This window comes from Vanessa atalanta, chromosome 7, assembly GCF_905147765.1.
Source record: "Vanessa atalanta chromosome 7, ilVanAtal1.2, whole genome shotgun sequence".
Classification (NCBI taxonomy): domain Eukaryota; kingdom Metazoa; phylum Arthropoda; class Insecta; order Lepidoptera; family Nymphalidae; genus Vanessa; species Vanessa atalanta.
Window position 1 is genome coordinate 13,362,808 of NC_061877.1, and position 11,778 is coordinate 13,374,585.

Consider the following 11,778-nt stretch of genomic DNA (forward strand, 5'->3'; position numbering starts at 1 on the left):
AAGTACATATAACATACAAGTACATATAACAAGTCATCAAAAAGCGATCTCTTATGACATACTCGTACTATACTGAAGACGCGGTGTTCGCCGGACACGGTGCCGGTGGTGGGACACGGGTCGAGCGCGGCTCGTAGTCGGCAGTCTCTCGGCTCACTAATTAAGTATAGGTGGGGGCGTAGGGGCGCGGGGCGCAGCGGGCGCAGGGCGGGGCGAGAGGCGGGCCGGCTTCATTCCGCCGCGCGCCGCGCCGCTAGCAACACGTAGAGAGCGCGCGCGGGCCATGGTCGCGAGAACCGATGAGATGTTCGGCTGCTATGGTGACAGCTACTCGTACCGCCTGTGGAGTCTGGCCAACGTGTGGGGCGCCTGCCGATGTGAGTAGCGCCGCGCTCCGCTCTGGGACTTTTGCTGCTGACGTCAGCGGAGGCTGTGCAAGCCTGTGTAGTACGGCGTAGATACGATCCGGAGCCGGCTCCGTAGATAGTGCGTTGAGTAACGAGTTTCCGTAGTCGCGGTCAGTGAGGTGTGAGAACGAGGTGTCGCTAGATGAAAGTGCAGAGCTCGCTTATGGGAGTTGGCGGTTGGTACGAATGCTTGGCGGCCGGTTGGCTTGCCGACATGAGGAGTAAGCAGGTCCCCACGTCTACCACCTCGGCCAGGCGGCTCGCGGCCTTAAGTAAGCTTCTTTTCCTTTTATGTTTATTTGCATTTTTTTTTTATTTATTTACAATTAATTCTTCCGCGTCTGAGTTTATATTTTTATTTCCAAATTCAATTCAAAATCCTTGACTATTCTTTACACTCTTTAAATATTTAAAAACGTTTTTTATCCAATTTGCTCAAAAAGATTTAAAAGCGAAGAATAAAAACGAAGTGTAAAAATTTCAAAGAAAAAAGTTCCCCAAAAAGTAGAGTCGAACTGTGAAATTGAAACAGGTGAAAACATCACCTCGACCGCATTAAAAATAAAACTCGAGCACATCTTCATTAGAAATAACCTTCGTGTTCGTAATCTCCCCTCGACTCCCGAGGGATATAATTCATCCACTTGAGAATCGGGAACAGGTACACACGGACTTAAAAGAAAGTTTCGTTTGTCGAGGGGAACCCCGCTCTCTTTCAACGTCTTAAATCGTAAATGATTATGTTGTTTTAATTCATTTGCTTTTTCTCTTTTACTTTTATATTTTATTCTTCTTTGAGCGCCGCCTGTCTGGAGTGGTTAGAACAGCTGGCCGTTAATGCGTTCGGACCATGATGGTAGAGTTCGTGGAAGACGTATGAATAAATTAGTGAAAGTTCCGTGTTATCGTGCTTCCTGATCGGCTCTACGCTTTCTGAAACGCGTCACGCTCGTCATTTCGATATTATTTGCTCAATGAACTCCAATTATAGCGCACTACAGATAACATCGGCCAATGCGTAGTTTATCGTTAAAACATATTTTGTAAACGGACAAGGTGTGCGGTTAATTTACTTTTAGATACGTACACATACAATAACTCCAGTTAATATTGACAACGTTGTAGAGCAACAACCGTTATTCCAGAATAATAATTTGTTGCCGTAAGCTAACCAAAGTTATAAATATAACAAAACGAATTAATAATTACATGATAACTTTACAGGTAAAATATTAATTAATAATAATCCTTCACTAAAGGAAAATTAATATGCCAAACAACATAATAATAATGGGTATTTTTAATATTAATGGATAATAATTGCTAAAAATCTTTAATTACTTTGTTGTTGTTGTACGAAAAAGAAAGCACATTTCTTTAATAATCATAATAAAATATAATTGTTTCTTAAGAGTAATATGTAATATGATTCAAAAATATATAAAGTATATTTTTTAAAATTTAATAATAGTTGTAAATAAAAAATAATTTAGTTCGTTCCGCGGAAGTTATGGGCGCTTGCAGCCGCTAATCACTTGTTTGCTAAAGGCACAGAACGTTAACAGTTATATTAATATCGAAAACTCGAATCCCTTAATCACTTGATAAACAATATTTAAGATATAAGTCGTTACCGCGATTTAGTCTGACTCAAAGGCGAGTCAACATAAAGTTTTTCCTGTCTCTATCTATAAACAAATCATAAGATATTGTTTGAATTACAGGTAATATTGAAAACATTTCCAAACATAATTCTATACACTCTAATTGGACTTCTTCTGTATATTAATAATTTATTCAAGGAAATTTATATTAATAATACAACTAAAGTTATAAGATATTTTTGATAACGACAACTTGAAACGCTTTACGTTTTATGATCAACAGAGGAGAGGACAACACTTATATTTTTTTGAATTTAACATATATAATAGACCAGTAGTAGTATTTTTAGTGCGAGCTTTTTACTGGCCGTGAAACTATTTGAATATGTATTACAGTTAAAATAAACAGATCATAATCAAAATCTAATATTCATTGTGATGACAGACCATGGAAAACAAGGAAATGGACGGACATTAATGTCTTAGTTTTAGAATGTTTTTTTCCATCCGCATACATAATCTTTGACGTTATATTATATCATCCTTAGATATACTATATCTGCAATATGAGAATAATAATAATATAACTTTTCATGCATATATCTAGTATAAATAGTTATACTATTTAGAGGTTATTATTATACTACAATAGTAAACTAATTAGTTCATGTAATTTTGAACTGTAATTATTTTTCGACCTTTGATCAAAATATATACCAAACATTTAAAAAATATGTTATGGGTATCTACAATTAAGTTGGTAATAATAAAAATAGGTAATAATAAAAAGATAAAAACAATTTTTAAATGGTTGATAAAATAGTATATATCATATAAATATATATAATAGATGTTTTGACTAAACTACCTATACTATAGCTTGAAATCATTAATGTTTTATATAAATCTATAACACATAGTAGTAAGAGTTCCGTTTATAAAATTTTCATGGATTTTTAATTTTTTTTTATCTAATTAAATACTTTGTAACACAACAAAATGAAAATGCATAAAAGGTGGTAACTGACGTTAATGGTATTCTTTATTATATTATATTTAAAAGTTGTTAAAATTTTGCATATTCCACTACTGGGCTGAGTGAAGTCTGCTGCCGTTTTGAGGAAAAGGTGTTTATTTCAATACTTGAAAATTCCGTTGTACTTGCTGCGACTTAAACCCGCCATCTTCGGTTAATATTGACTTAATCTACGCACTGAGTTTTTTTGTATGATGCGTAACGCATTGGACTTGAAATACCTAGCTCATTATCCCTATCACATCTATAAAGCTCTGAGTATCCGCTCGACATTGACTCAGGCTCCGCAGCGTGGGTACCGAATTGCCGTAGAGTGAATCATAATTAAAATTGTGTACGATTGTGACGTTCAGAGCGAAACTAAATAACGATGTATTATTAAATTTTAGAATGAACCCGCGGTCCATATTCCTGCGTCGCAATACAATTGAACAAATAGCTCTCACCCAACCAAACAGTTTACTAATAATTCTCTCATCGCACAATTACGATCGGAGACGTTTCAACATGGAGTCTAGCCACTTCGGGACAGGCGGAGTTTTTTTGTTTCCAAAGCAAGCGAGCCCCGCGCCCCCGCGCCGCACCGGCACAGGTGTAGCCAATCACCAGACGCGCTTGTGTGCCACAATCAACAATCAACTCCTTATCTCTATGACCGCTCACACATGTGTGTGCGATAATTATTTATTGTAACGCAATAGGAAGCGTCGATCGTATGTGTGCGTGCACGTTTTTTATCAGCGGTTAACGGACGCGTGTGCCCGTGCGCAGAGATTACTGCACGATACTCGCATTGTGTAGGTGTTGTCGTCCGTTCCACCTAATAAACTCTAGGTACACTGCTCACTGCTTACTAACATGCTACATGTAGACACTGCTGTTTAATCTAATATTTGAGTAATTAGTGGTTTTAAGTAACAAAATAAATTCATATTCTTTTTTAAATTAGTTTGTTTGAATGATTCAAGAATTATTAAAAGTGAAGTAACGACATGTGATACATTGGCTATAGGTATTTCATTTAACCAACGTATAAATTTATAGTCTGATTTAGACCTGTACAAAGAGCAATAAAAAAAAAGTTTATTTAATCTCACATTAAAAATCATTTATTTGAATAACACCGAATATTCCGTCATTATATTGAATAAAAAGCTTTACCGTACAAGAGACGTTACTGTGATTTTCAGTGCAACTAGCGCCATCTGTTATCGAATAGCATAAAAATACTTCCAATCGAAGTTATTTTATTATAAGAACTATATTTCATATTAGTGCGAGATGTTATCAATAAATTGCTTACTGTTTATAAATTTTACCATATTTGTTTCAAAGCATAAGAGCACAATTTGGTCAGGTTAGTTACCTAAATAACGGTGAATATGGTCTGCGCTTGGGAGCGCGGTTTACGAGGTCATATTTTCTAAAATTCAATACCGGTGTGCCGATAGCAGATTATATTGAACCTGAAAATCTAACGCCTATAGGTACATATAATAATAACTGCGTTTGCATACAATCCTATATCAGAATTTAAACATAAGCGTTATTTTAGACTCGACAATAAACAAACAAACTCGACATAAAATAAAAATTTACAAATATAGATCGCTGCTTTAAGCAGTGTAAGAGTGATGTACCTCTTGAAAATCGTCAAATATGGGATATAATATAAATAATTAAGGGAAATAGATAATAAAAACCTGATAGAACTACCGCTCAGCTGTTTGTAACGCAAAATGATTCCGGAGCGCCACATGGAACAGCAACTCTATGACGCTCGCTGTCCGTGGACGCGCACGGACTCGACCGCACTAATTAATACGTCGTGGCGTTGTTTTGCTCTTTATTATATTTGATTTACGACGTAGACCGCGCCCGTGCCGCCGGACGCCGGACGCCGGACGCCAGTTTTAAAAACGATATTACACGGCAAAACGAGTATTACCAAAATAACCGAATCCAAATTGAAATGTTACCGTGTTACAAGAATGAAGGTGTCCGCGATCGTTTAGCGTATAAACATCGTTAATTGCTCACCGGGCACATGTACGAGAACCGACTTTATTATTATTTTCATTTGTTTTGTGGTCATAAATCGCTCCTGAATTAAGGGATTATTACGATTACAAATTGAAAATAACATTTATGAACAACGTTTAAAGCTTTACGTTACAAAATTTCGAATGTTTTTATAAGCATGCTGTCGACTTTATTATTTTATATTATCATAATTGTTTAGATACCTAATTGGTATTTGTTGTTAGTTGTTACCCGGATATGAACTCACAACCCACAGGTGCGATAAAAAAAGGTCACAGATTTCTAACTCAACGTGAGATCAACCATAAAAAAAACATTAAGTAAAGTTAATAAGTATTAATGGAGTTTAAAAACACTGAACAATACGAGAGATTTATATTTATTTATAGTAAAGAATTTGAAATCAACAGTCCGACCGCTGGCCGGTGGAGGTGCGGAGGGCAAACCTTCGGAGGAAGAAGAGGAGCGTGGGGGCTCGCCGCTGGGCCCTGGCGGTCCCTTCACCTGCAGCCAATGCCGCGGCGCCTACCCAACACGCGAGCAGCTCGAGCGACACGAGACCCTGCACTCGCCCAGCACTCAGGTGGATAACATCAAATATGTCAGTGCCCATTCTAATATACCAACACTAACAATCCGTGCAGGTTATAGTGAATAGGGCGAATCCTCATTTTACACTTTCATTTCATTTATTTTTTTCATCATTTATTTTTACTTTAACTCGAATGCTATTCATTTATTTGCATTTTTTTTAAAGTCCTCTTAGGCCGATACAGATTTCTGATTAGTGTTTAATTTTGTCAACAGTCGTGCAAGATTTGCCACAAGAGCTTCGCGAACGTGTACCGACTGCAGCGCCACATGATCAGCCACGACGAGAGCGCTGGACTTCGTAAATTCAAGTGCAACGATTGTGACAAGGCATTTAAATTTAAACACCATCTCAAAGAGCACCTTCGGATACACAGTGGAGAGAAACCATTCGAATGCGCCAATTGTGGCAAAAAGTTTTCCCACTCCGGCTCGTATTCTTCACACATGACATCTAAAAAATGTCTAGTGATGAACCTCAAGATGGGGAGAATAAAGCCTAACAACCCTGCTCTTAACCCCGATCGAAGTCCTTCGCGCAAACGAACAAATGCCATGGTTGCATCTCAACTGAATAATAACATTGCGCCAAACGGTAATTCTTTTTTACCAATTCTTCCTAAATACAACGACGCTGCCGCTGCATTCTTTGCATCGATGTCTACACCAGAAAATAATTTCCACCGACCGCCTTTAGGTCAGCCAGGAATTAATCCTTTCTACATGCCTCCGGGTATGCCTTTGAGTCCGGCTAATGGAATTGCTCCATACAGTTTTCCTACTTCCTTAAGCCAGCTTTTCGAGCAACTAGCATCACAACAATACCACCAAAGAAAAATTGAAAATCCTAGTCCGAAACAAATGGGTCTTCCTTCAGCTGATCCTGAAGATTTAATAGAAGAAGTGATCGAAGATGAAGACAAAAGATCAGAAGGTAGCGCCGAACTCGTAATGGACATAGAAGATGAGGATAATATTAGCATAAAAAAGGAACAAGAAGAACGAGAGAGTGAGCACAGGTCTCCCTCGCGTATTTATGAATCCGTCCCTGTTAACAATAACAGTGAAGAGGCTGACAACAACCAGACAGGTTTTAACACTATAATGAATTCCGTTAATGCGTCTGTAACGAAACATTTTTTTAGAGCTGATATGGAGAAACTGTCACCTGTTTCCGGAAACATATACCCGAGCATAGAATCGCCAGTATCACGCGTTACCGTGAAAGAAGAACCCGATGAGTTGCGCTGCTCAAAATGCAACGTTTCGTTTAATGATAAAAATGAACTAATAGAACATGAAAAAGTCTTATGTGGAAATGTGTTTAGGAAACATGAAGGATTAGCTGCTCAAATGGCTGAAACAGTGGCACTAAATAGGTTAGAAGCTGAAATGCGAGCTTCTATACAGAGTGGAGTCAGTGCAAGTGAAGATGAAGACTTTGGAAAAGATGATAGAGATGATAAAGTATCTCTCCATGACAGCGATAGAAAGATAAGAGTCCGAACAGCCTTAAGTGAAGAACAACAAACTGTTCTAAAGGAGCATTACTCTGTTAATCCTCGACCTAATAGAGAAGAATTCAAAAAGATAGCTCATCAAATTGGTCTAGATAACAGAGTCGTACAAGTGTGGTTCCAAAATAACAGGGCGAGAGTGAGACGAATGACTCAAGCGATAGCTATTTCGGATCAACCATTAGATCTGTCAACAAAAAAATGTAACGCATCGTTAACTTCTAGTCCATCACCCTCCCCACCTTGCAGCATTTCAGTTACACATTCCGACTCTGAAGAAGCAGTTAATTTGAGCCAAAAATCTTCGCGTAGTACGACTCCACATCGTTCTAACTATCTTAATACGTATCCACATTCCAATTGTTCTTCTTCATCGTTTACTGACTTTCGATTGTCGCCATCGCCGGGTGAAACGATTAGCGCGCAGAAGAGGTTACTGTCTCAAAAGGTGCCAGTAAATCCTATGATGCCAATGGATAAACTTCTTCAATATAATGATTTGACAAATGGCAGATCGCCAATACTTAACATGCATATATCGTCAGAACATAGACAAGAATCTAGCCCATCCTACGACCGACCGTCTTGGGGAGATGAACTGCAAGCTCAAAACGAATTTGAAGATGAAACGTCTGTACTTAAGAAAAGCAAGCTAAAGGCTGGTAACGACTTTAAAGAGGGAGAAGGACAATTCGTTTGCGACCAATGTGATAAAACTTTTGTGAAACAGAGCTCTCTCGCGAGACACAAATATGAGCATTCAGGTTAGTTTTTACATAATATAAATAGGTAATTTTAAAATCAGCTAGCTATGTTGTAATTGTCTTGTAATTTTATAATGGTCGAAAATATATTTTTAATTTTTGTAGTAAAAAATGCAGTATTAAACACCTAATATATTCCAGGTCAACGACCATACAAATGTTTGGAGTGCCCGAAAGCGTTCAAGCACAAGCATCACCTCACAGAGCACAAGAGGCTCCACACCGGCGAGAAACCCTTCCAGTGCTGCAAGTGCCTCAAGAAGTTCTCCCACTCCGGTTCCTACAGCCAACACATGAACCACAGGTTTGCCATTTGCAAACCCTACAGGGACTAACTAATACTACAATATTATAATAGCTAAATAATTCACAAACTTTCTAATTTGAAGTGTTATTCTTGATCGTAACCTATGTAAATGTATTCGCAAATACGCGGGGCTGTTACTTAGTAATTTGTCAGAACAGAAAAAGTCAAATACATATTTATTTATTACGATACAATTCAATAGTTTGTCAAGATAGAGTTTTAGTTAATGTGATATTCGTAAAAAAATATAATTAAACATAAATTGTAGGATCACGATTTTAACTTTAAAAGTTGTTTTCATATATACTAGTTTTATATTACAATAACTTAAAATGACAAGCATTGCCTGAACATCGACATTTAGTGAACATCGAAATAATTACTCATAATATGGTTAATACTCATGTTATTAAAGTATTCTTTGCTCGGTATTTATTATTCGAAAATATAATTTAAGGATTTTGCTCAACGTCATATTTCGTACGATACGACATCATTCAATTTATTATTTATATTGCAACTTGTGCCAAATATGTGTAACTATGTGCCAGTTCATAAACCAAAAATATTTACTGTTTTAATTTAATTACGAGTAAGTGTGAATTCGACTGAGCTAAGAGCTTACGATAAAATCAAATCAATGGTTGCGTCATAAATAATTGTCATAATGAATATATATTTGTATATACTTTCGATACTTAACAAATATTCTGAAAAAATATAGATTAGCTTCCATTTAAATAAAAATTAAAGTAATCAATTCAAAAAGTTATAATAATGACAATAATCGTAATATCACTTTTGAAATCAATATTTTGCTGAAATAACGATTGTTTTTTTTTTTTAATTGACGCTTATTATGACGTCATTATTGTAGACCAATCACCTCGCGTTGTGTGAGCTCAGTCCGTTTTCGCCCTTATAGTTTATAAATAGTTTTACGTGCTGAATCCCAAAGGCCAGTACCTGTAGCATAATACTCATCAACGTTTAATATTATTCTATAATTTTTATACTTATCTTTGAAATAATAATTAGAATAGAAAGATCTTGTCATTATATACATTCATATGTTGTTTTCATTCGAGCGCCGTTAGAGCATTTGCAAAAACAATGCGAATTCGAGTAAGAAACGTAGGCTTACCAGACCTATGTCTGTCGCGATGACAATATATATAGTTAAGTATAACGCTATCCATATAATTAAGTTGACTCCGTGTGTTTAATGTGAACGTAAATACGTACAAAAGAGTACACGTCGACTTCAGACATCTAATTTCATGCTTCCAACACGGAGATTGCTTTTCGGCTATGAACCGATGCACTCTCGGTCAACTTTTCATATTAGCCTCAGTATTTAACGACTTTAGTGTACTAAAATATTCATATACCATCGTCATTTTTGTTAATCTTAATAAAGTACTATTAGAATATTTAAACTTCTCGTATTTTAGTATTAAGTGAATAGATAGATATATAACTTAAGTTTAAAGCATTCCATAATACTTCTATGGGATCTCCGCTGTGTTTAAAAAACTTTTGAATAATCCAAAGATTAGTAATACAGGTGTAAATAATAATTATTGTACATATATTAAAAAATAAAAATATCTGTAAATATGATCGCTTATAAAATCTAACAGTATAGTTTATATGTGGATGGGCGCGCGACGGAAGCGAGCGCCGTGTATGAATATAAGAGACAATAATGAATGAACATCTGTTTATTAAAATCGATATATTTATAGCCGTAATTGTAAATCAAAAATAATATTCCCATGATGTGATCGTTACCAGCGAACTCTGTGTTATTTATTTCTTAAAAGTAATAACGAGGTTTATTAGGATTATTAAAAAAAATATAAATGTTTACGAATTTTCATTGACGGTTTACATAGAAAGTAGATAGCAACACGACTCACGCATTGACTATTCGAAGTACTTAATTTGTATACAATTATCGATTGGTTAAGTAGCAACGCATTTGAATTAATCAAACGCTAATAAATAAAAACGATCATTTTTCATTCTTCCATACAACGTACGTTAGAACAGAAAGTTCCTAAGCCTAATACTTTTAAGAGATACCTAATGATTTATCTATATTATTTTGTATTCATAAGTAGATAAATATAATTTTTAAAGGTTTCTAATCAACGAATTACGTAAATTATTGCAAACAGTACACTTCTTGTTTAGCATAATGTTAAATTGTCCATTGAGACAGTATTTGAGCACATTTTCGCGTCATTTAAATTGTAGCTGTATATGTATGGCTCGGCACTAAGTCCATTTAAAGTGTTAACTTTGTTGGCTAAAAAGGACAGGATCGACTTATAGATAAAATAATACTATTTTATTTCAAATGTACAAAAGCTCTGTTATTTTAATTTAATTATATACTTCTATAAAATACACACCAGATAAAAAAAAATATAATCTTACAACTGTTATTATTGGTTATTGTTTTTTTATAAGTTCTTATAACAATAGACACTCCTTCAAGTCGATCCTTAGTCCAATCAGTATTCCGCTAACATTAAAAAAAAACCGCGCAAATACCAAATCATTCGTAATTTAAATAATATAAAAACTATTGTAAAATTAATAATAATTGGATTAAGCGAGTCTGTTTGAAAATATTTCATATTTTATTATGTATAATTTTAATATAAGTGATTTCCAAATTATCACCGGTGGGCTAGATAAACCAAAGAATAATTAGTTTACGAGATATGATGTGGAAAATTGTAATATATAAACCTCCCATCATCATTAGTTTAGTTTTAAGTTTTGTGCCAAAATTATTTTTTAAAGCTTCGAGTATATTTTATATGCAATGTAAACTATATTTTTCAAATTTGAAGGGCATTACGTACTATGGCATTATTTAGTTATACTCTTGTGCAATATAATATTGCAGAGAAAAAAATCTTCCTTTTATATATATTATATATATATAGTTTTAGATGTAACTTTAGGCCAAAGTGAATTCCTATTGCCATAATGTTTGTTGTAAAGGTGTAGCAACTGCTTGCAAGTTGCTATACTTGTTAAAATAAGGTAACTCTAGATTGTTAAACGTAACCATAGATTAACATGTGTTAAAATATTGCCTATATAAATTATAGTAATTCATTTTACTTGATATTATAATGTATATTGAATTTATGAATATTAAAAATATATATATTGACATTTCAATGCAATAAAGTTTATTTTATTTTTTTACTCTCATGGGATATTCTTCGGCCACTATTTAAAAATGTTTTATACATGAGAGTGCAAGTACAGAAAACAGCTAGTATTGGGAATAGCTTGAATACTTACTATCTAAATATCTCAAAACGATTCTCTGAGTAGATATATCCGTTGTTCCATAATACGCAACGCAATAGACCACATAACATTGATTTTTAGATTTTTTTTATGTTTTTTTCCCGCTAATCTCTAAAACGGCTTAACCGATTTGGATATGGCTTTCACTGATGTAGGTACCTACTGAAGTA

The 11,778-nt window shown here is 35.0% G+C and overlaps 1 protein-coding gene across 3 annotated transcripts; it reads left to right on the forward strand.

The window, feature by feature from the left end:
• The first annotated feature begins 226 nt into the window (after positions 1-226).
• LOC125065081 (zinc finger protein 1) lies at positions 227-11,419 on the forward strand. Of its 3 annotated transcripts, none has more exons than XM_047672499.1 (4): positions 227-377; positions 5,501-5,691; positions 5,898-7,962; positions 8,104-11,419. In XM_047672499.1, exons 1-4 carry the CDS (start codon positions 284-286, stop codon positions 8,295-8,297), a joined length of 2,544 nt encoding a protein of 847 aa, XP_047528455.1. In that variant the 5' UTR covers positions 227-283; the 3' UTR covers positions 8,298-11,419. The 3 variants fall into 3 exon arrangements, with proteins under 3 accessions (XP_047528455.1, XP_047528453.1, XP_047528454.1); XM_047672497.1 differs by having other exon boundaries at positions 238-679; XM_047672498.1 differs by having other exon boundaries at positions 238-679; positions 5,501-5,673.
• Positions 11,420-11,778: the final 359 nt, after the last annotated feature.

Bases quoted from the DNA above. Each gene is read 5' to 3' on its own strand.
- LOC125065081 (XM_047672497.1), top strand. From the start codon at position 550: ATGAAAGTGCAGAGCTCGCTTATGGGAGTTGGCGGTTGGTACGAATGC. The intron at 5,692-5,897 runs GTCAGTGCCCAT...TTTTGTCAACAG, and splicing joins AGGTGGATAACATCAAATAT to TCGTGCAAGATTTGCCACAA. The intron at 7,963-8,103 runs GTTAGTTTTTAC...AATATATTCCAG, and splicing joins ACACAAATATGAGCATTCAG to GTCAACGACCATACAAATGT.